Source organism: Diadema antillarum, unplaced genomic scaffold, assembly GCF_040938485.1.
Source record: "Diadema antillarum isolate AM-2024a unplaced genomic scaffold, OU_Dant_1.0 seq00000810_RagTag, whole genome shotgun sequence".
Classification (NCBI taxonomy): Eukaryota; Metazoa; Echinodermata; class Echinoidea; order Diadematoida; family Diadematidae; genus Diadema; species Diadema antillarum.
In genome coordinates, this window is record NW_027271690.1 from 833,403 (window position 1) to 859,422 (window position 26,020).

Sequence of the window (26,020 nt, forward strand, 5' to 3'; positions counted from 1 at the left end):
TTGATAGCCAAAATCTTTGTTTCAATATTTCTAGAGCTTGATGAAATGTGGTTTTTTTTCCCGTCACAAAAAGAGAACGGATGCAATGAAAACCACAAGAAACATGATCGTCCTAGAATGGGGATGCCCTTAATGTTAACAAATCATAATCAGGGAATGACATTTTGAAAACAGCATTCTTAACATAAAAAGTATTGGAGATATGCTGCCTCTCCTCTGAAGAACGGGGAATTGTGTAAAGTTGACTGATTTCTTTTGTGTCTCAGCAGCATGTGTACCAAATATCACGGCCGAGAAGTTATGGAGGCTTTTCAAATAACGTGTGGATAACCTTTCGAAAAAAATTACGGCTTGATGCCCACGCGAGTAAGATCATTGTTCCGTGCCCTTTCACGCTCATCCGAAGAGGAGGTAATTTTTTTTCTTGAAATTCATTCCATTCTCATTTTTAACTTTAATCTCAACAGAAGGAAAAAACAAACAGCGACAAAAATGAAAACTACTCGTCTGCAATCTAGGCATGTCAATCGAACTAGGTTTTGGGCAATGTTTGTCCTCTTTCTTCCAGCAAGAATTAAAACCTCCAACCGAACAAACGGGCACAACAACCAGACTCGCAGTGTACCTCCGCATTAGTGAAAGGTAGACGGACAACGCGACCACTTAATGCACCATACATCGATTCAAACGTTTCAATCTCTCATATAGGGCAAAAAATAAAATAAAAGAATAAAATGACCAGTCAACAGCAAGAAAACAAGCACAAAGCAACTGAACAGGGACAATGAAACCCGAGTGAGAGAAGAATCAGCCAAAACCATCCACACAATCGTCCAATACACTCCGAAGAGAGAGAGATATTCTTCTGCACTTGCAGACACAGACACGATACAATTCACAGAACGAGGATGTGTAAGGAATATATTTTAATTCTGACCAGGTATTAAAGTGACTTCTTTACAAGCTGTGGTTTTCAAAGGTTCGATGCGCCGTTCAGGGAGCGAAGAATAGAAGAAATATGTTGCAATTGATGACGTGACATTACTCTCCCTATCAGACATGATAGCTAACAATGATTGCAAAGCCGTGCTTCAATTATCCTTGCAGTACATACTTGCGGCCTTTACAAATGATACGTATTGCAATCAACAACAGGATGAGAACGTACACAATCAAGAAAGAAAATAGAGATGAACGAGACACTAATGTCTATGCAGTAATCAGGAAATATGTACAACAATAAGAGAGAAAAAAGGAAGGACAATCTCTAGTCTAAACTGACAAGGGAACATTTCAGGATTTGCACTGGGTGAAAAGCTCAGTTGCAGCTGTATACCTTGACCTAATGAATTGCGCAGTTACTGGAACGTGACTACAGATGTAGGTAGAAGTACGTCGATGTGAAAGAGAAATGTGCGAGTGTAAACAGGGGGCTCGACAGCTATTATTTATTAACCTTTCTTTGAGAGAAATAAACACGCCTTCTCCTCCCAGTCCGAATTACCTTCTTCTTTAAATAGCCGGCACATCTCTGCATTTTTTTTTTCCACAGGGCGCCATCGCCGAGCAGAATGGGAGAGCAGTATTCCAGGTTTAATCAATTGGCAAGATTGTTCAGTGACATTTTGATGGAATCGGATGACCGGAAATTAAAGTTACTGTATGTGGCCAGTTGTGGCACGTGCGCAAGGTGAAATCTGCACTGCCTTTGGGGCAGTCGGAATAAACGAGTCAAGATCTTCGCAAGACGTTTCTGTTTTGTTTTGTTTTGTTTTGTTTTGTTTTGTTCCTATTCTCCTCCGTCCGCGATGCCTGTCGTAGCATACTATCGAGCATGATGCTCTGCTTATAAGTATCATCTTGGCTCAAGCAGAGCTGACCGGAGTTAAAGACTTATCTTATTCCAAAGAGTGTCCGGCTATAGAGGAAGAGGTGATGCTATTGGGAGAAAGGTGCATGTGCTGACTTTTGACTTTCGTTTATCGTGTACCGAGCATCTTCTACGGTCTAAGCTTACAATACTTAGTAAACGACAGGAAACATACAATGTATTTCATGGTATCTGGCAGGACACGCGATGAACGGGAGAGAATTTGCTTATAATTGTACTTAATGTAATCCTTTTACTGCTACGGTGTAGTGGTCTTACTTATGCTACATCTGAAATGATACGAGATGAGGTGGATTCTGGTCTCAATTTTCTCCAATATTAAAGAAACATTGCACATCCCATGAATTTATTTGTACGCATAACACTTTGAATTCAGAATTGTCATGATCGCATCCTACTGCATGATTTTCATTTATGAACACGAAAGCTGCATTTGTTGAATTTAAATCATTGGATATTTTCCCAAATAATTCGTATCTGCTTTATGCTTTGCAACGATGATAGTTTACAATCTTTTTTTACTATCAATTCACGGCCCCTGTCTGAAAAACCAAATTTGCATAACGAATCCACCTAAACTTGCATTGGTATACATATAGAAAAAGGTTGAAGTCGTTGATGGTCCCACACCCATTATTTCATGTTGGTAGATTGATGAAGCCCCCTCATGTCCTCGTTGTTGCTGTGTTCAATGTGTGCGAGTGTTTGCGTGTTGCAGCAGCGGCTTGGTCTACTCCTGGTCAGCGGCGGCGGCGGCGGCCGTCTCGTCCATGGTCTCGCGCCTGCTCCTGGAGACGAAGTCGGCGATCTCGTCGGGGATGCCGCTGCGCTTCCTCCTCATGCAGAAGTCTTCGGCGAGGCTGTCGAGGAAGGGGTCGGCGCAGAAGTTCCTCTTCACGGCGTTCTGGTATGTGTTGTGGAGCTGATCAAGCAGGGCGGCCATGTTCTTTCGTTGCTGCAGAGAAGAAAAAAGGTGAAATGCAGACAGACTATTAGCATGACGCTCTTTCCTTTTTTGGTGGTTTGTTGGGGTGTGTTTTTTTTTTCTTTTGCATGACAATGTCGTCGAGTTTTCGATAGTTTGAAAAAGGATCTGCTGGTTGAATGACTGATTTGCAATGTGCTTTCCCCCCGATATTCATACAGAGGTGTAGGGGGCCTACTCATTGAATTCCTTGACATTGAGAAATTTACCAACATACAAGTATATGGTGTACTTTTGACTCTTAAGAAAAAATCTCATGAAAACTGGGCAAATAATCTTCTTCGCTGCTTCGTATTGCGCCAATACCCAGTTGAATATAAAGTTTCCTGACCAAAATTAATACTGCCTTTCGAAAAAAAAAAAACACCACACAGACAAGAATGACATATTCTGAGCAATCTTCTTCTTTGTGATCTTCCAGTCGATTATCAAACCTCGTCACTTGTTTTTGCTTATCACTATTCTTCTTCAAGTACATCGTCTTTTATTTTACTTCCTGAAATTGAAGATACATACGAATTTCCATTAAGAATATGAAACCGTTGCATTTAACTGTTTTCTCTCGTATGTCGACGGTTAATTCTATTTGGATGTACAAAAGTAGAGGCAAAAAGATGGCTATATGATTGAATCCGCTCTATGCGTGAGAAGACAATCAAAACGCCAATTCTATTTAATTCAAGTTGGACCTCCCGTGCGACCGACCAGAAATCAATAGTGTCGTGATGAGAGCGGACGATGGAGCCCGAGCGCTCTCCTAGCGGTAGACGGAGGTGACCGGTACACGCAGCACGGCTCACCCCTGGGGATTCGGTTGGCACGTTAGCCTGTCCAAGCCGCACGAGGTGTTTCATCTATACACCTCCAAGTGGGCTACTCAACAACGTTCTTGTGCTGATGGCATGAACGCTGATGGCATGAACGCGGTTGGCACTGCGGGAACGTAATTTTACCGGAACTACCATGACATAGCAGGTCATTAAAGATTGAATTCATGTCAGTATAAGAAGTTGAAATGTAATAACAAAGGAAGAGACAGCGAGAGAGATAGAGAAAGAGATTTGTGAAGAAAAATGTCCCCCCCCCCCCCCCCCCCATCGGGATTGCACATTAGATCTATATACACATCAATACACCATGCTGCAACAGTGACCCGACATTTGCTCCTGCGATAATTACTCCGGTCTTATTATCTCCAAGGACTTAATAGATAGGATGAGGATTAGGGTTGGGATAGGATTCTAGGTTTAGTTTGATGTGAGGATTAGGATTAGGGTTAGGGTTAATTATGTTTGTGGGTAGAATTCACATTTGGCTTAGCATGCAGATATTTCATGCGAGCATGATTGTCGTAGGAGCAAATGTCATGGAGCCTGCTGCCATAGACATGGCTTCATTCCACGCACAAACAAAGTCAATTTTAATATCTTCTCCTTGGTTTGGAACTTCTATTTTGCTTTTCATGCTGCATAGCATCCTTTCAACAGAGTTGAATCTTCTAAGATTTGCTGCTTTTGAACAGAGACATTAAATTTTACAATCACCGCGCCATAGTGGATGAGGCTCTGGACTCAAAGCTGAAGGTCCCGAATTCGAATCCCACAACGTGACTTCATTATAGGGCATCCCCCTTTGCCCACAAGCAAATAAAATGGAAAACCTGGCAATGGAAGGATGATAATAATATAATGACAGGGCCCTCGGCTAAAGCAATAAATGGCAACACTGAAGAGGCTACCCTGGATGGAGAAGACATTAGATCACACATGGACATACATACTCGGCTGGATTCGAACCAACGATCCGCTGATTACCGGACATGCGTCGTATCCACTGGACTACCGAGCAAAAAAAAAAAATCAAAAATCCGATGACTACGTTTGTTTGAAAAAATAAAAAACAAAAACAAAAACTATGTCTTTTTCTATCCACCCACAAGTCCAATAAACGAGAAACATTAGAGAACAACATTCAGAAGCATTCCTTTGACACACCACACGGGATCTTTTCCGCCGGATAAACTTGATTGCACGGTTGAAAACAACTCGATGAACCTTTGCCCACAGGGCTTTGCGTTAGGCAGAACAAGGCACTCCGATATGCGAAGAAAAAAACCCCACCCACCCACCCAGAAAGGAACTAATGCAGTTCTGGGAGATGAATGATTTAGTGTGCTTCGTTTTGTTAATACAATTCGTTGGGAGCAGAGACATACTGTGAACTAGTTCGCCGTGATTAACTCGCATGAGCTGCAGAGTATCAAAGTGCTGATTGTTTTTGAGCCAGCAGCGACACGCCTCGCTTCGTCAGATTGGATCTAGTTTCACACAATTTAACGTGGACGGATAATGAAGTTCATGCCCCATTTGAAGTACTTATCCCCAAAATGTGGTGGCCATGGAATAGACCACGAGTGATATAAGGAATGATGATGATGTGGGCAGGCACGCATCTTCAACCAATATCAAGCAGGCTGTCAAGCGATGGTCAAGCGGGGGTAATAGCAGGGAACCTTGATAACGCTTTCGGAATGATGATTTTCACGGGGTTAACACTATTACGTACCACGCCATTGCACATAGCTGCATTGGCACAAGCCTGACAGATTAGGATATTGCTAGATGTAAAAGGAACTCACAAGATATATACTTGTCACGAATTGCTGACACCGTGCCCGATGTGTGCTAACAAAATTAAGGAGTGCTTCTATAATACCTCGCCTCAGAAACGTGAAGCTAGTTTGATCTGAGATTCGACACAGGGTGAAATTCTATCTAGTAATTATTGAGTTTGGCGTCAGAGAGAGAGAGAGAGAGAGAGAAAGTAAGAAGGGAAAGGGGGGGGGGTCTGCAAAGAGGGTTTTGGGGCCCGTGTAAACCGCGATATCGCGAACAGGACTCAAGTGTTGGTGTACAGGAAAAAAAGCGTTTGCTGCAGAAACGGACACTAATTGTTAGATATCGTTTACAGGTTCACACTTCATAACTCTTTTCACTCCAATAGCACTGGTTTATCGGTTTAAGGCTTTAGTAGCCATGTAGCCATCTTCCTTCTGCTTTTAACAGCATGGCTGTATTGTCTCATTACGGTCTGTAGTCGTTGATTATGACACATATATTAAACTATCTAAGAGTTTCATCGGAGAGGTTTAGAAAAGGAAGGGAATTATACTGAACATGAATCCATTCTCTGACCATGTAAAATTCAACCCTTTCTGTGAGATAGTTTGGACATTGTGTACAAGACTATTGGCTTTATCTGTGCCAATCTACACTCAAAGCACACAAAGGGTTAAAAACAGTCATTCTGACACCACATGTTTTGAAAAGTGAAGGAGCTTTCAAAGAACACATCACATCTCCGTATTTATCGAGCGTGCCATTAATCGTAGGTGTGTTTTGTGTTTAGATTAGTGTCCTGTAAATGCTTGTATTTGTATAACTCGATCAAATCGTGGCAAATCCTCCCTTTTCCTTTGTACGAACAACACTTTCAGAAGTAGATATGAATGTACAATAGTGTCTGTGGTAATATTACAGATATTCTAACATTCACTAACAAGTATACTCCTATAGCAGGACCAAACATGCCTAATAACCTCCATTTGCACTAGAGGGTATATTTTCGTTTTGCCAGTTTTGCTCTAAGATGACGAACAAGGGACGCATGTATAGTGAGCGCTCTTGATATATTTGCTGGCCTGTTAGGTGTTAAAATGCTCGATAAGCGTTTTCTACTAAAAGCATTTAACAACATTTCATCACGTCTCTTTAGAGCTCTGCAAAGGCATGAAATGCTTTAATAATCACAATATTTGTGGATTTACGGAGAGGGAAGGATGACAGCGAAAAGAGAAACGCAGTTTTCCAGTTCATCCGAAATCCGTCCACACGAGAGGAGCGAGATGCCTGAATTGTTACCTTGGTTACGAGTGAACGCACGCTGTAATGGCAGGAAGGGGGGGGGGGGGGGGGGGGGAGGGCACCTCCAAAATCCCGCTATCGCCTCTTGGACGAGCGAGAGAAGCGGATTTTGTTGTCTCAGAACACAACCCATTTAGGTTTCTGGGTGTTCTACCATTGACATCTCTCAGTCTTGTTTCTTTGTTTGTTTGTTATTGTATTTCATAAGGGGTACTCAGAGCCTGTGGCTACTTTTTCTTCTACATGATGCACCCTTGCCCTTTATTGACGAGAGAACAAAATACACTTTGAAGGTCGAATCATCACTATAGTAATGATATTAGTACCAGCCGTGGGCAACTGGACCATGGCGTCTCAAGGGAGAAGAAAAAAGATATGATATTACAGTTTGAAAGGGGAAGGACGTTTGTTCGTACATCAAGATTTCGAAACTTGAGTAATGGAGTGCATTTTAATTAAGCGCCCTCGGTATGATTTGCACTTTTCGCAGGAAATTAAAGGGCGCGCACTCTGCTACATTTCGAAATATGAAACGGCTTTTGATACGCCTAGCATTAGGACGCCATTGAAAACTAACCGTGCCGAGTTTGCGCGCCAAGTAACCGAATCTATATGCACTTTAGTGTGTCTACATGATGTAGTTTCGACCATTAATTGCACTTTCCCCTGAAACATCATATTCTGACAGAAAAAAAGCCACATTAATGGTTCCCGTGACTGAGACTATAATGCTTCAGCATCTCCAGTTGACAGGAGGCTTAACCACTCGTCTATGCCAAATTTTCGATCCGTATTTTTAGTCTAAATCCACTAATGCGGTTCGAAGCAGACATACTGATCTCACGTTATGTATCCCAAAATTGTTCGGTGTCGTTTTAAAAATGGTCTGCTTTGCTAAGCGTTTCTTATCAATGACACAAGAGTGTTCTGACTGCAGACGTGCTTTTTCTAGATGTCTTTCATCTATTCCAATCGTCAATACGCATTCATATACAAAGCCGAAGTTAAGAGTATAATGACGCTCATTTCAAAATTTAAAAAAAAAACCCAACAATTTAGCAAATTATCCCTATCCTACACATTTACTGGCATCATCAAATTTAATGCTTTAATGTTCCAAGCACACAGTTGACATATCTTAATTGTACCATGAACTGCCGCCGCCTCTTCTCTCAAGTTTCCTGTCTGTCTGTCTGTCTGTCTGTCTGTCTTTCTTTCTTTCTTTCTATACTGTGCTATAATGGTGAAATTGCAATCACTCAAGTAGATCGTTTGTCTTTAAGATCAGCGAACATTATGACTGAATGAATGACGATCGATATTGTATCTTCCTTATCTAAATCTCTTCATTGATTGAAATAGCTGCACACTACATTTAATTTCGCATGACGTGATAGCTGTGATTCCAAAGTATAAAGACCAAGACTTCAGACGCCACATAACGTTACCCTTCTCTAACACGCTGATTATCGCCGAAGCGGAAACCATGTCCCTCGTAAGAAGGGTATTACCCTGGCCTCTAAAGTCCTCTTGTCAGGTTTCTAACCCCCCCCCCCCCCCCCCATCACCACAACTATGATTCTACCAGTGGATTCGCATCATATCTAATGATATTGGCTCAGTCGAGAGTTCTGAGCTAATCAGCTTCGTCATGTGGCTTGCAATATCAATGAGCACATCATACTGTAAATATTTCATAAAACAACCAGTGCTAATCGACTACAGAAAAAAAACCAACAGCAACAACTCGTTATTCACCCCACCACCTCCTGTTTTTCCCTTCCGCAAGACAAGCTTTAGCGGATCATCTATTCGAGTGAAGGCTGTAAAAGGGAATATGTATGTAGCAAATCTCATTTCAGACATGAGTTATGATTTATCAAATAATGAACTTACACTATTGTTTCTACATTCCTGGACGGCATCCTGAGTTTTTCACCACCAAAATATCGAGATCCGTCAGTTTACTCGTTTTTCATTTCATTCAAAATTAAGTATCCCTTGCTATTACAACCCAAGCATGTGTTTCAAACAATCGCCACTGCATCACTGTTTCCACTCGATTTATACTATAATCTGATGAATATATGAAACAACAAAACTACAAAATATGTACCCTTTTGACCATGCGTGATGTTTAATCACGCGAGTATACGCTTGCGCATCGGTGGCAAAACAAGTTGCCATACTTTTTTATTATGTGAATAAAATACAATAAATTTCTATATCCCCCAACTAGACTCTTTGTCTTTGCATTCTGTGCTCAAATCACTAGCTCTCATTCCATGCTAAAGCCCAGAGTACTCTGAAGTGTTTGACTTATGATACAGATAAACTGTGTTCACAAGAGTTGTTTTACCGTTATTTCATCGTCGGGATGGACTTGATGTTTAGCTAGCGGGGGGGGGGGGGAGGAGGGGGGGGGGTAAGGGTTAGCGAAGACCCTAATCCCTGCACTTGAGGTAATTTATGACATCAAAGGACTAGCCCAATCTTTGCTTCATGTTCTTGTCTCCACTGATTGTATCCCAATTGCATCAACCTGAATCTTTTCGGAAGTAAGATGTTTCGGTCTTTTCCTTCCTTCCTTCCTTTCCTTTACTCCTCCTCCGCCCCTCCCGAATTCCTCCTCCGCCTTACCTGCTTCGCAGTTTCCGAGAAGTAGTTGCCGATTATTTGGGTGTTTGTTTTTTTCCAAAGCCGACAAATCCCATCTAATAACTAGCATAGGACGTCGACAGAAAAGGCGCCCGGTCTGGCTTTTTTTTTTCTTCAGAAAAAGATAAAGAAGTAAAAAAAAAAATATGAGGACATGGAAGAAGAGAAGATGAAGTGAAAGACAAGGAAAGAATCAGGGCACCCTGCAGAGCGGGATGATCAATATTGACAGAGTTAATATTTGTGAAACAACGGCGAATTACTAGAAGACGGACCTGTCCTTCTGCAACAGCTCAAGTGCGTTTCTGCTGTCCGCACAACCCGCTTTTCGCTGAGCCCTCTTACTTTTATCCCCCGAAAGCTCTCAGGCCACCGTATGATTGATATCCGCTGCAGGTGTGTTAGGAGAAGAGCGAAAATGTTTTGATGTTTTGATGTTTTGATTCCACCGTAACCATGTCCCGTTCATGCCATGAGATGATTTGCGATGTTTTTGGAAAACTTTCGATGGTTCCACACTCGGAGGATTCTAACGTCCTATTGACAAATTTATATAAACATTTTGCCCACAGGACTAAAAGCGTTAATCGATCGGGTTCATGTAGCAATGTTAATGATATCTGAATAATGCAATGCAGTTTTCTGCTTGTATTGTGGGAAGAAAAGATTATGTCATTCTGACTGTAGTTCACAAAATGATTGGAAGCGATATTGAAAACATAATTCCACTTTGCTCAAGTTCTTAGCTGTAAGATAGAAAAATATATGATGTAGAATATCATATCCTAATCCTGATATCAAACTAAACCTAAAATCCTCTCACAACCCTAACTTTAACCGTAAGTCCTTGGAGAAAATAAGACTGAGCAACTGTCTCAGGAGCAAATGTCGTGTCACCCATAGAATGTGTGACAGCCTCATTTATTGCGCTTGGAGGACAGATTGGACGTGATTGTCAACATGAATATGCATCATGACGTCGCGGTCTGAATATTCATGACTTTGGGCCATAACGCGAGGCACTGGGACAGCATCCTGCCGAAGGGGCAAAGTTCCCCCCCCCCCCCCCCCCCGCTATGCTTCTTTCGAATGGCCAATCTCAGTGTGCATTAATACTTGCCTGTCGAGGGCTGGCTGACTGTCTGTCGGTTTCTCGCACAATTTAACAATCGTCATCTCCCATAACTACTGACAGCATTGGCCGTGATTAAAACCGCATCATGGACTCCTAATTCGATAACGTGATTGAGCAATTACTCTTTAAAATGACTTCGTCTGACTGCCCATTTCGAGATCACTAATGTCTGGGTGCATGTCTCATTCACTTCCAAATGACACGCACAACCAATTTATTATGCAATGTTTAATAAATCACTGCGAGCAATGGCATATAAAATATTATATAATTATTGTCATTCTTCTGTTTGAACGCCTACAAGAGACTTTAGAAATAATGATCGATTAGAGAAAGATGCAGCTGAATACGGATAATGCTATATGTAATATATTATATCAAAAGCACCACTATATAGCAATCCTATTCCCAAGCCGTTAAAAAAACACTGCTTCAGTAATTCCAGGGTTGCGTAGGACAAATGGGATCGCAAAAATACAGGATTTGAGGTAGAGACACGATGGGCACCCTGTAAAGTAGCAATCCTATTGTTGAGAAAACAAAACATAAAAAAGGAATTTCAAAAACCGCTGCCGCTCTACATGTTGGTAGATTTTGCCAAATTCTGCATGCAATGATCCAACTTTAGTTCTGTGTCACAGAGACAGAACAACCAAATACAGAGAAAAACATTGACACGAAAATCAAAATGAGTAAAAAATTAAAATACAAACATGGAGTTACAATTGAGGTTCGTTTCTCAAAATGTCAGTTGAGACCAAAACATTATCACACTCGCCATTAGAACTGAGAAATAATGATGAGGAAACCCGAACAGAGTAGAGTTGGTGGACAAAATGGGTCAAACCCTTAGACAAACCCCATCTCAAAATAACTCAGAAAAGTACCGCATTGCGAGTGATATATATATATATATATAACATAATTCGCGAGATTAAACATATTCTCCTCTTTGTTCGAAACAGAGAAAGGCATCGATAGATAAATCGATAGATACAACTGGATCTGCAAATGTGCAGAAAGAATGAAAAGGATGAATGTTAGTAGGTGTAGCAGAGCGGAAAGAGAAAAAGATATCATTCTCTAAAAGTGTTTTTGGCGCACTCCTCACCATTTCGATCGTAATTCATCGTCTTACTTGATTGATCGTGTTCGCTTGTGTGAGATTAAGTCTTTACCCGATTTTTTTTTTTTGACCAGCTGTTAATAATTGTGTACCCTAGAGAGCTGGTCCTTTCAACGTGAAACGCCCACGTGAAGAGGCTGTCAATCAGTTAAAATGTTATCGAGGTGAAATGGATGCATATTCTGAATAAAAAGGGAGGAAAAAAAAGTAAAAACGTCGAAAACGTGTTACAATGATGTTTAGGCCTCACCCATTCAAGTGCAAAATATGGCTTTATGTGCGGGTCACGCACAATGATGTAAAATGTTACGCTCATCCAAATGTCTGAGCGCTGGAATTAGGTATCGTAAAATATTGACATTATATGTGTGTTTTTTATCATTATTGTTGATATCTAACACTGTCTAATTTTATCGTTGTTTTCATCGCTATCTTTCTTCTCTTAATCTTCCCTCTTCAGCTTTCTCTCTTCTATCATTCTCTATCTCTCCTTCTTTGTCTCTTCTCCATTTCTCTGGCATCTCCCATCTCGCTCATCTTTCATTCTTTCTCTTTGTTGTTCTCATCCCCCTTCTACTTGAATTCGTCTTTTGTCCCCCCCCCCCCTTCGAGTAGCTTCTTCAATCATGTTGCCAAAAATAAAAACAGGCCTGAATGAAAGAATCGAACGCTCTTTTAAAAAATAGTGGATTTTTTTTTTTACCTGAAGTTTTTTATTTGTTGATAGAAGGAGAGAAAATGAATCATGGACAAACACGTAAACGAAACACGTCGATGGAACGGAAAGGAATTGGTCTGAGTGTCTTGATTGCAGTGCAGCACATTGTGCTGGAAGGAGACCCTGACAACCTTATCCTCCGATTGTGGAAGATACAATGAGGAATTTCATTGGATTATCTTCCACCTCCACACGATGCTTGAAAGATAAAGAAAAAAAGAGCAAATGTCGCGAGTCTGCAGAATGCAAAGGTCAAGCCATCAAACCACTGAAGGGGCCGATTCGAGTTGAACAAAGAAGCTGCTAGATGCTAGAGGACAGTCTACTCTCTGACTTTTTTTTTTTACTCCACTGGAGTCAACATTAACTTGCGTCACTGGTATAATAATGTGTTTCACCCATCCCGTAGCAGATCTGTAAGTATACCAGATATATACACATACATATGAATATGTATAAATGTAAATATAGCATATATTTTAATGCGTATTCATGTTTGCTTTCGTTATTTATTTATCTGTTTATTCATTTGTTTGTTTATCTATTGATTGATTTATTTATTAATATGTCCAGGGCTCGACACTAACGGTGGCTCGGTGGCCCGGGGCCACCAAAAATGAAAGTCGGGCCACCAAATTTTAAAAAAGTTCAAATTTGGTGGCCCGCCTCGGGCCCTCAAATTTTTTTGAAATTAGGGTCCTATGTCAATAAATTCGTAACTTTTTGTGCCGGAAATGCATAAATGCATGCAGTGAGTGTGTAACTCATTAAAAAAAAAACAGGACTTTCAATGTTTTTTATTGGGTTTTTTTTCGGGCCACCAAAAAAAAAAAAAAAAAGTTCGTGAGGAGCCCTGATATATCTATTCATATATTTGTTTACTTAATTAATATTTTACTATCTATTTATTCATGCCTTCATTCAATTATCAATGTATCTAATAAGATAATACTCTTTGGGTCCAAGGTCTTCAAAAGGCGTTATATACAACATGCCCGAAACCAGCACAGGTGACTGTCGAACAATATCTTGCGTTATCACTTTAAGAGAATGAGCTACGACATGCCGCAAAAAGATTATTCTTAATGTCTTCTTTAACACAGCCGCCATTCTTCACTCCTTCCAACGTGAAATGCAATATGAGTGCTGTTAATCGTAGAAACTGACGCCCTCGATTCTTCAGCGACATGACTTTGTGTGAAGAGCATCATTACAACACCGTCTCGCAGGAGTAATAAGCGTAAGATGTTTCATCAGAGGTACGTGACGGACACATTCTTTCTGCCTTCCTAGACTTCTGCCTTCTCCTGGCATGTATCCATTAACCACCTGCTCACCCGAACCATCTCTGCCATCTATTGATCTCATCGAGAATTGCAGTGTCTGAGAGGCAAAGGATTAATCACATTCCTCCTCCGCGGGGAAGCGCGTCCAGTATGTGCTCGCAACACCGCTCATCAAGGCGCAAAAGTCTGTCGGTTTTCCATACCACGTCCCTATCTTTTGGCTTGACTAATCAAACAGTGGAGATCCCGTGCTTTAGGTGTGGGCATCGAGTCTCGCCTTACTCCCCCGTTTATAACTGATCACTCGCTAAAACACCTTCCGATATCGTATAAATCACAAGCGTGAGATAAGACATTGAGCCAATAAGAAGGCGATAGGGGGAGGGAAGTAGGTTACTGTAATGTGTTTTTAGGGGGTACGGCAAATATACAAAAGTGCTCCAAACTCTGCCTAGGGAGGAAAAAAGCCAGCGGAATTCCGGAACTTCAGTATGTGACGTACATCTTCATTTAGTATTTAGGATGCCGTACCTCCCTACCCACTGAAGCCAAAACTGTCTGCGCTTCTATGCGCCTTCTTAGACGATTATTCCGTACTTACTTGCACTTTTGGGGTCGTGGTGGTTCCGCGATATAATCGCTAGATCGCTAGCGAGTTTCCTGAAAAGCTGGGATGGCATGTTAAACTACGCGACTTTAAGCACTTAAACTTGAGATATATGTGTGTCGCCGGTGTTCACGTCTGTTTTGGCGCACGCTAAACGTATATCATTTTATGCAGACTGGGCGCATTTACATTGCTTGCCAAGACAAACGAGGAACGTGCTGTGACGACACAGCGAGGTGTGTCTAGCCAAAGATAATTGCAACTACAAAGTTACAGAGTTTCTTGTGACTTAGAAAAGAGAATCTGGGAAGAGAAAACAAAAACAAAAGAAAACAGGATGTAAGGGGGTGCGCATGGTCGGGGAAGCGAAGACAAGTCCAGTCAAATTAATTGCTGTTCAGCAGTACGATTCAATAGCAAAGCTAACAGCTTCTCGCTCACGCTTGACTTGAAAAACATTCAAGCCATGGACTGAATGCAAAAGAAGTGTCTACAACACCCATGTCTTTTCGTGGCCAAAAACGTGCACATACGGTGGGTGCAGAATATACCATTTCCGGGATTGTTGTTTTCTTTTATAGTCAATGCGGCTATTGTCAAAAGAATTGTAGACAATTACTCCTCTTGATCTGTCAGTTTTTATTCAAAGTTAATCATAGTTTTGCCCCCTTTACCAAGTGGTAACCTACTCATTATACCCGCCTAATCATGTTACCTCACTACTGGGCTCAAAACTTGTCTAGTACATTGAATTTTGTGCTTGGTCTGGCAGTCTTCAATCAAGTCAGGCAAGCCTTTGGTTTTTTTTTTATCTATGCCAACCTGCGCACGGGAAGTTTGAAATAAGACATGAAAATATGAAATTGGCACAAACCTTCCCCTTCTACATATTACCGAAAAAACCCCAAACAAACATGAATATGAAGTGTTTTATTGCAAAATGAACTCAGTGCCATTCTTAAACATTTTAAAGTATGTCCAGCGTCAGATTGAGCTAAATAAAACCTTTCTGCTGATACCTCACTTGTAACATAACAAGGAATATTCTAGAAGTTATGATTAGAAACATCCCATATTTTCTTATTATTTTCCTTGGGTTTTTTTTAGCAGCTTTAATCACAAATATCTCAACTTCACAAGAATGGAGTTAGTTCGTTTTGCGATAAAACTCTTCATATGATAATAATTTCATTCCTCTCTTTCAGTACTCCTAGTTGTGATGTATGTAGTGCTTCTGCAACTGCTGCGAGAATTGTGAGCTTTATGGACAAAGTGATTCAATTTTCAACCTGTAAGTTAGAGGACGCTTGTAATCAATTTAATCCTAGGACATTGACTCTGCACTAATCGAATCACAATGCTCGTTCCAGGGCGCGATGTGCAAGTGATCTTCTAAATATCGTACTCGCATGACACGCATCGAGAAAAAAACCCCCACAAAAACAAGACAAAACAAACAAAACAAAACAAAATAGAGCAGAGATGGATTTTCGAGTACGATGGGTGTATCGAATTGCACTAAATTTGAAATCTGTATGCAAACACAAAATCCCTTTAGGGGCCTCTAACTCGGCTGCAGTCTACATGTACTCACATCTCACGTTGTTATCAATGACATCATATCCGCTTATTCAACTGCCAGTATTTCAACCTCCTCTGTAGTAAATGTTTGGGTGGTGTTTTTTTTCCTCTACCATCTACTGCTTATCCAGGGAGGTTGGTCAAACGCTGGATTACATTATGGCTATAGCTTATATTATGCACACGGAAAAATAAAGATCATCGTGTTTTGGCTTGTGTGTGTGTGTGTGTGTTTGTGTGTGTGTGTGTGATGAAATATGGGCATATGACCTGAACCACGCCTGCACAAGTCAATATATAACACGCCTAACATGAAATTGATAATTTTTCTGATGCGTTTCAAAATAAAAAGACGGAAACGCTGGCAGTCCTTTTGTGGACTGACACTTTATATAGGAAATTCCTCATACCGGATGAGAGAGTGAGAGCAAGATGTGGCGTGGGCGTGGGTCGTGATGGCGACTTTGAAGCCACAAATGCGGTTTTACTTGGCTAACCATTACCCCTGGATGGTCAAACGTATGATGCGTGCCTTATCAAGTCGACCGAAATGCCGATTGGATACAGTATACGCGTAGGCCGAAACGTATGACGCCATAATGAATGATCACTAATAGAATCAATATCTATGTCAGGTCGATAATACTCTTGTAAGTGGGCCAAAATGAGACCGTGGTGGGTCTTAAAGCACACACGTTGAATCGATCATGCGTTGCAGACATTTTTTTTTCCCGCTGGGAAACAACTTTGTAATATTGGGAAGGAACCGAACCGACATAATTCTGTCGATTCCCAACAGTTGGCGGCGAATGTCCTTTACCACTCGGTGCCTTGACGACGTCCTTGGATAAACTACATTGTAGTTGAAACAAGCGAATACAAGATAGCATGTTTATTGTTTTACAGGGTGTTTAACCCGGTGAAGTGGTCCCGCTTCACATCCAACTGGACCCCATGAAAGACCAGCTTAGTGTAGCTGAATATAGGCTATCAAGCCATCTTCTCAGATAGAAAATGAACAACGAAACAAACAAACAAACAAACACACAAAGAAACAAACAAACAAACAAAAATTGTAATCACGCGAATACCGAATAATGTGTTTACTTCTAATGCTTTCAGGCACTCTCCATACTCTTTATTCAGATGACTAATCGTCGTACAAAAGCAATATAAAACAAACTAATGGAATTTTGCTCTCTCTCTCTCTCTCTACACACATATATATATATATATATATGTACATATATGTATATATATATATACAACTTTAATAGTAGAAAGAAAGGTAGTTCGGTCATAGCTGAAGCGATTGTGATTAAAAGCCTTTATTGTTATGAATAATGCTGTGAAACAAAAAAAAAATGTAGATTTATGCGTCATCGTGTAAGAGGGGGCTGTGTTCTGTAAATGCAGAGAATTGCATTTCTATCAAGACATTTGGCTTTAATTTCTCGATATCGAATTGAGGTATACCGGTGGTGGGAGGGGGGGGGGGTAGAGTGGTGTTGATAGTCTCAAAAATCACCAATATATCACGAGTCGGAGAAACTAAAGATTTGAAGTAACAAAGTGACAGAGAGACATCCTGCAAGATGTGTATAAAACGATGGGTTCTTCAAGCGAAACGCGATTTAAAACAAAAAGCACCTGAGACACCTTGTGATGACCAAAATCTTGCTCAAAATTTAATGCATATCTGATAAGCTCTGGGGTGCATGTTTAGAGGAGTGATCAATATGACCTATTTCCCTTTTTAATATACTACGGAACTCTGGCGATTGAAAAAAAAAACATACACACTGAAAAAAAAAAAGATTAGAAATATCCGCAGAGAGAATACGGCAACGAGACACAAACAGAGACTTTGGGGGTGATAGTAACCAAAAAAAAAAAAAAAAAGAGGACGTGGTTAAAAAATGGATTGTAACTGTCATTAAAAACAAAATGCCAAAATAAGAATATTTCTGAACTACGGAGAACAGAAGCACCCGAAGACAGACTAAAATGTAGGTTTTCGGAACTTGTGCCTATACACAGGAAAGCTGATCTCATCAAAAATACATGAAAATAGAATTCTCATCAGCGCTTTGAGAAAAGATTTTGTGGAACAGTGCCCTGGTTTCAAACAATATAAGAAAAAACAAGTCCTTCATTACTCCAGTGAAAAAGTGGTACCCGGATAACGCTATCGATGTATTGATGGAGGAAGATCATCAGTGTGGCAAATCAGTGCGGGAAATAAGAATACTTATGAACCTAGACACAGATTATAGCGAGGAAAAATTTGGTGTTTTTTTTTTTCCGCGACAACTTGCTATCTACCAAAGATAACAGAACCACGCATGCTGTTCTTGCCCGACATTAGCGAGAAAGCGCCTCCGGGAATATTTAGAGTGCCGCGGGATTACCTCCACCGAGGCCATTCCGTTCCTATTGGAATGCTCTCTCTCTGTCAGTCCCTCGTTGTTTCATCACATCGAGCAGGGAAATCTTTGTACTGTACTACTTATAAGTTCTATTCACATTCTATATAACAGGCTTTCATACAAGCATGGGTGCTTTTTGTTTGTTTTGTGTGTGTGTGTTTGTGGGGTTTTTTTACCCCATATACATATCTACCGATACGATGTATAAAGCTATGTATTTGAATATGCTGTACAATGCAATGGTTAGATATCTATAAAGAAATTAATTGCCAAATACTTAACGAATGAATGAAATATAGAGATAAAAAACAAAACAACATAGAAACATGAAGTTAGATGCGAGGAATGGAAATATTATAATTTCGATGAAAACAACAACTCGAGACTACTTAATGTTACGCGTTATAAGACGAAGAAGGACCATAATCAATTGCAATTTTCTTTCTTTTTTTTTTTTTGGAGTGGGTGGGGGCTTGAGGGGGATTTGCTAATACCTCTCCAAGGCAATCACACTAAACGGTGTAGAAACTGCTTTTTAAAATTTCATGGAAATGAGGTTTGGATATCGGATCGTTGTAGATTTGAATAGTAGGTCACCCAGTTAGCAAATCACAAAGTGTGATATGTATTATTCAATATGACTTTTTAGATTATGCTATGATAAAGACCACTGGACGCTGATGAATGTGTAGAGAGTCCACACAAAAGTATGAGTGATGAAACATTTTATGAATCATCACACTGAGAAACAAACACAATCTATGCTTTCAATGATATCACGAACATTATGCGAAAATAAAACATTTAGAAACAAAGAGGAAATGAAACCTATCTCTCTTTCAAACATTAATAAAGAATGAGCATACAGACACTATCTCTCACTACTTTTTGTATCAAAAAGCTAGACGATATTGCTATGTATAGAGGTCCTCAAGACGAACTTAAATCAAAATGTTTTAACAGGGCAAGTCTTGCATACTGAAGTTCTCTTGATACCGTACCTCAGTAGTTTATGGCTGAGAGTATCAGATGCGACTAAAAAAAAGCCAAGTTGCAGAATAACATTCACGTATAGACGATCTATTCTAAATATCTTAGGTGTAATCGGATATGAGATGTTGCATATCAATGTAGAAAAAGAACATTTTTTTTCTGTCTTCGGTCTATGTTACTTTATAACAACATATGTGGGGATCGATTTCCAACTCAATGAAAGAATGACTTCGCCCATGAACTTGATATTTCCCTCTTGATCTCGGTTCAGCACTCGCATGTCACTTTTTTTTATTGATAGGGAGGAAAAGATCGCTCGTTTATTATCCCTCCTTATAACTTCTGTGCGCCGAAATGGAATACCCGCGTGTCGCTCGGAACTCGTCGAGATATCAAGACAGCTCCTTTTAATTCCCAATTCCCTTCCGCTCCATTTCTTGCCGTCGCTAAATTCGGCCGGTCTTGAAATATAGATAGGCTCGTGTGAATGACGGCCACCTTCTAAATAAATATCATCAGCATGCAGAAAGGGAGGTCTCCAGGGGTGGTGAAATTATATCGGTTGCTTAAGGAACGCCTTTACATGATGAGACGGTGGGTGCCTGCCATTGAATGGAATTTTTAGCCAATAGAGAGGTGACGAGGGATGGAGAAAGATCTGCGGAGTGATGTGAGCAATAGTATTGATTGTGACTCTTGGTCTTTATCACCGAAACTTCGAAGTCGGTCTCCAAAACTTCTGTCTGTCTTCGAAGGCGGTGTGGCATACTTTGCTGCAATCGATGTTTTCATTCACTTTCCCCGCACGTCACTCATACAATAATTTGGAAATTGCCTCGCGAAGACTCATCCAACTGCGAGCGGCATCACTTGTTAAGATGAATTCAGATGAATTCAGATTTTGTGCTCAGGAATAGGTGAAAGAGAATTTCCACTTATCCAAGTTGCTTAAAGTTGCTTTTGGTAAGCAACTTCGATGTATATCAAACTGAAGTCAACTTGAACATTGAGTGATTTTGTTACTCAAACATGTCTTAATTAGATAATTCGCTTTAATGATCGACAACTGGGTTGATTTTTGTCAGTCGGCTAACAGTAGTTCCTTCTAGAGGTGACAATAAAATTTGACGAGCTGACTCATTAAACTTTGGAACACTGCCACTAGTGAGGTTGTCTTTAAATCAAATACATTATTTTTTATTGAAAAGAGTCAGCTAAAGCTGTGGTTTTGTTTGGTATCTATTCAAAATATTGATTACTTTAATTTGTGCATGTGTGCATATTCCTTAGATTCTTCCCACAAGTGCTTAAGTATAATTCTCAGAAAAAAAAAGACTCTCTATCTAACAACCAGTTTAAAGGTACTGCCTAAAGCTAAAAGTTTACTTTTTTGCGTGAGATCAGCATTGAAATGACATCTCGTGCAAAGTCGCATTGCTGAAAAAAAAAAACAGTGCGCAGATGAGGTTTACAAGTCATTTATGCTTATCTGAGCCTATCTGAGCGCTATAGGGTAAAATAATTTACCCAACAAAATACAATCAGAGTCCAAGAAACTGTTCCTCAAAGTTGTGAACCATCGAGCGTTTTCTATTTGGTCTGCGTTCTCCCATCTCTCTACTTAACTCTTGGTGAGGATGGAAATTAATCTGCACCTGCCTGAGAGAGAGATAGAGAGAGTTGGCATTCATCAATACCATTTATCTTCGGGGAGTGACCAATTATCTCTAGATTACCTGAAACGTTTGTCGCGTTAGGTTCTAAGCAGGTCCGTGTGGCGCATTTTGACCGATGTGTGTGTTCGTCCCTATAGCTTTACCTCATCCTTTAGCACGGATGATCGAGTGAATGATGTCCATCATAATATATCCTGTTGTCACGAGGGGCACTGGGTTTTTAACACCAGGGTCCCCTCCGTACTGACCTGGCTGTGGTGATTGGCTTCGTGTGAATGGCACCTTAGCTTACTCTGCGGCTGTTCTTGGCATTGGACCGGACTCGTATATATGCAGCAGTCTTCAACAACTTGCTAAACCTGCTGAACCTGCACACAACGCCTGATTACAAGTTCGAGACTATCGCTGGTGACTGGTGCTAGTATTAAGATATAGCAGCAGCAGCGGCACTAGCTCAAAACTCCGAATCTCAAGATGTAACTTAAAAAAAAGAACTTCCATAGTTTCATTAAATCCATACGCATTCAGGATGATGGATACGAGTACAACAATGCAATTATTTTTCTTTTAGCGTCAAAATCACCTCTCTCTTGCCGAACAATACCCCCCCCCCAAAAAAAAAGAAAGAAACATCAACAAAAACTACAACAAGTGAATGCCAATGTAAGTGGACTACACAGAGTTATGGTCATGAATGGAATCGTGTCTGGATATGATGTCCTCTAATATTCTATTCTGCAATCTACTGATGGCTAATGGTATCATAAGTATACTCGATCAAAACAAGATGACTGCATGCCCGACTTCTTCAACATTATATCATTAGCCTTGTTCCGAGCAAAGCGTGATAATCAAATCCAGTGCACTCGAGAAACAGTAATGTGCGTCACTGAAATAAAGAGCTAGAAAAAAAAATGACGATCACGTAGTCACAAGGTGGTGACTGGCGATGCATTAAGTAAGTCTCGTTAAATCTCAAGTCGTAGATTTTCAGACTCACTGGAGCATATATTCACATGACTTTTCTAGAAAACAAATGCAAATTGGTGAAAAACAACATGTTTGAAACGTGATCGGAAAGCAAATGCTCAACTTGCCTGTATAGAAATTCGCTCGAATATTCAAAGAAGAGTGGGGTTTTTTGTATACTTGCAGGAAAGTGAAAGAATTACTCTGAATAGCATTTTGAACATTGATGACTGTCTTTTGTCCAATTTGCTAAACTTTTCATCAATAATTACAACTCGAATATAGCTAAGTTTCCCAACGTAAAGTTCAATGCACAAGTCCATAATATGTACGTAGCTTCGCTCGCATGAGTACGAGCTTGGTCATGATTTCCAAATATCCATTATTTTGTTCTGCATGAAACTGGACTCATAATTTACCTTTATGAAACATTCCAGCGTAAGTCATCCTATTAAATGTGGGGTTGCTTCCATTTCTGAGCTTTAATTATTCACTGTTTTATTTAGGAATATTTTTCGCTACACATGCGTTAAATTGAATCCCTCATTAAAGAAAAATTAATGTAGTTCTATCATTTTGTGCTCACAAAATATTTATGATTTAATTATAGGGTTAGCATTTCACAGTATTTTGATAATGACGACGATTTCGATACTTCGTTTCGCCTAATGTCGGGAATGTCACATAACTCACTCTCATTACTACTGAGTGTCTTTTAAAAGTGAGCCTCATTGGTTCAACATTTTGCACATCTCCGGCTCTGACCACGACCGACATCACTCAAAAGTAGTATGTCTTTCTCCGGGGTTATTCCCCCTCAAATATGTCTATAATAGGTGCCGTTTAGTCTGTACACGGCAATAACTAGGGCAATGCTTTTCCATCAAAAAATTATTGAGGAAGAGCGGGCGAGAAAGAGATAGAGACGGAGACACTTGGTTTTCTATTTCTTGAAAGGCACATAAGCTCTTTAGTCATCTACAATTCCTGTATGAAACAAACTCAGCGAGAGGACAGCTTGAATTTGTCATTCATTTATTCATTTCATTTCATTCCATTTCAACACGGACACTTTCTGAGCCGAAAGCTTGTTTGCCACGAGTACATGCATCTTAACAAGTTGCTTAACATGATAAAGGAAATAGGCGCTTTTTATAATCCTTAAAACTTAACATCACCTAATATTCCTCGTAGAGATCAGAAGAAAAGATGAGCAACGTCCCGTCACCTCCCCCCCCCCCCCCTCTCACCCCCACCCCCATCCCACCCCCACCAACTCCTTACCCTCCACGCTCCCGGCAGGAAAGAAGTAGCGTATGATTGCCCGGTAGAGGTCCCATTGAGGGGTATTGTGTTTCTCGGCACATTTTCTGCGTAACCGCGTATGATATGTAATGAGAGTTTTCCTTCAATTAACACATCCTGACTTTACTCGATCATAAACAAAACATGCTATCGGCATGATTTGACAGGGTTTCCCACACGGATTAGGAATCTCGAGGTTGTTTCTTTCTCTCTGTTTTCTTTTCTTTTACTTTTTCCAAAGGGCTGAAAATGCTCCGCGGTATTTTGCTAAATTGTCATACACCGTATTTCAGGCGTTGAAGACGATTCTACTTGCAAATGTCTATGCCACAAACAAAATACGAAAAAGAAATGTAAAAAAAAAAGGATTGCTTGTTACTACAATTCAATCAGTAAGACAATATGTTTCATCCAGTGCAAATAACTACATAGAATAAGAATACATTACGGAGCCGAAGCATTAAAAGAAATTCTCTAATATGTGGCTTTTGTTTCACTTTTTTAACCTTCGCACGGAAAGAAAGGAAGCAACCTGACCCCCCCCCCCGAAAAAAGCAAGAAAAATCAGTGGTGGTCCCATCTACGACAAGCACCACCACAAATAGACGTTTTTCAACTTCAGATTTCTAAAACAGCCACAAACATGACTCTTAGCGTCACAAAGATTAATGCCTTATTTAAGATATCCATTTCATCTCATCGTAAAAAAAAATCCCACTTTTTTAAAAATATATTGTCATTTTCGAGGTTCCTTAAAACCCAAAAGGAGATGAGCAGTGTAAGGAAAACAACCCTATTCGGGTTTCGACAACATTTCTTCTTTATTCTTTTGTTTCACAAACCAATTTAAAAGGCATTCCGGCAAATTTGCAGTTAGAGGAACTGGACGTGAGGAATGCAAACACGATCGCTATGTCTCCAGGTCATCTGGGGAATATCGGTGGCGTCTCGATCTCCCAACCTTGGCGGGTTTAATTATTGCGAGTCGTCTTCCAGTCATGGTAAACAGGGGGGAAAAGGTTGGGAATGAGCCTCACCACGCCCATTATCCTGACGTCCGGAAGGGTACCTCATTCTTTCATATATTTTAGGAAAGGAGAAAGAACGCTGCAATGCAGCTAATTAGAGTTAGCTGGAAAATAGGTCTTAAAAGTTAATTAAGATAAGTCTGTAGAGCTAAGTAGCTTCGAATACATATCGTTCCAGTTGATTGGATGTAATTTATCGATTTTATTTAACATCCTTGTGTTGCGTTTATACGTATACAGTTGTATATGATCACAAATTGTAAATCATTCCTCTTCCTGTATCCACACAACATTTTTTTTTAATTCTTTTATGAATTATTTTGCGTCTCGTCTATCCTTCTCTTATGATTATACCCACCACATGATACAACAACCAGGATGTAACATGATTATTGTCAATTTTGCCTACTGAAAATTGTTTTCCAGGGTTTTTCTAGGTGCTGTCATCTGCTTGAGTGACAATTTAAAAAGAGACAAAGGAAATCATATTACCCGTGCATGCGATTGTAATTCAATTGGTTACTTCTTGAGTTTGAAAGAAAATGCGTATTCTTGAATGTAATGAATAGCAACTTTGCAGCAATAAACGAGCCCGTTTTAGTTTTACGTTTGGACCCTAAGCCTAACAACCTTATGAATCCTTGTGTGACAATAAGTGATGAAACTGAGCGGGTATGGTGGAAAATCAAGAAGCAAACTGCTGTATTAGGCTGTTCCAGATTCGAATGAGACTATCAGCCATTTGAAAGCTGATTTTACGCAAACGTACTAGGTCCATTGATACACATACATAGTAACGATAAATCATTTACCTAATTTTCTTTTTGGACGACTAAATTGGACATGTTCATGTTTGGCAATCCTGCCTTTGTATGAAGAGAAAGGTCGTTGGAATCCATAGAGCAAAATTGAAAAAAGAAGAAGAAGAATTGCCACGTTTAACGGCACCTTTGCTTCCAAAGAGAATATTTGATTCTATTCTCGTCTGCTTCGCCATAGTGCATTACCTAGCTGTACCCGAAATCGTGTCAAAAATTCGAACGTTTGCCGCTTAAGTCGTTACCTCCCACAACCGCCTGGTTGGACGTCCCTCTAACCGCAATAGACGGCCAGTGGATACGCCAGACTTAAGCCGCGACCCACAATGACTTAACATCTCCTCTTGAGCTGGTCCGTGTTAATAGCACCAGCCGGTCTGCGGGGATTTGTAACTTCGGTATCTCCTCGAAATGTTAGAGGGGAAAGTGATAGGTATACACATTAAAGATTTATGGCTCCGCGTGTGCAACGGGCTGTCGGGTATGCTAATTGCAGGCGAGCTGAATTTCAAACAATCGAGAAGTTTATCCTCTTAAGTGGACAGCAAAGAGGCGAGTGATTACGTTTGTTTGAAAGAGTGGCGCAAACTCGTCTACGCTGTTCAATGAAAATCATAGAGGCATTTTTTTCCTTAAGAAAAAAAAATGCGTGTACAAACGAAGGTGAGCTTCTTTATCACGACTGAATATTAGTCATTATTTATGTTCCCGACGACATCACACGTTCGATATTAAGAAGGCTATCATGAATGTTGTCAAACTTAATCACCTCGTTTTGTTTGAACTTGTCGAGCTACATCGTGAATTACTCTCCCCTCAAAAAAGCAACAACAAGAAGACAAAACAAAAAGTTAAAAAAAAATTGCCACTGATGTGGCACAACACGTTCAGT

The 26,020-nt window shown here is 40.2% G+C and overlaps 1 protein-coding gene across 1 annotated transcript in view; it reads right to left on the reverse strand.

The window, feature by feature from the left end:
- Positions 1 to 913: 913 nt before the first annotated feature.
- LOC139739650 (uncharacterized) overlaps positions 914 to 26,020 on the reverse strand; it is a 50,630-nt gene continuing 25,523 nt past the window's right edge. Inside the window, exon 2 of the mRNA XM_071650261.1 lies at positions 914 to 2,846. Coding sequence (XP_071506362.1) covers positions 2,622 to 2,846 — 225 coding nt within the window. The 3' untranslated portion in view covers positions 914 to 2,621. The remainder of the gene's footprint in view (positions 2,847 to 26,020) is intronic.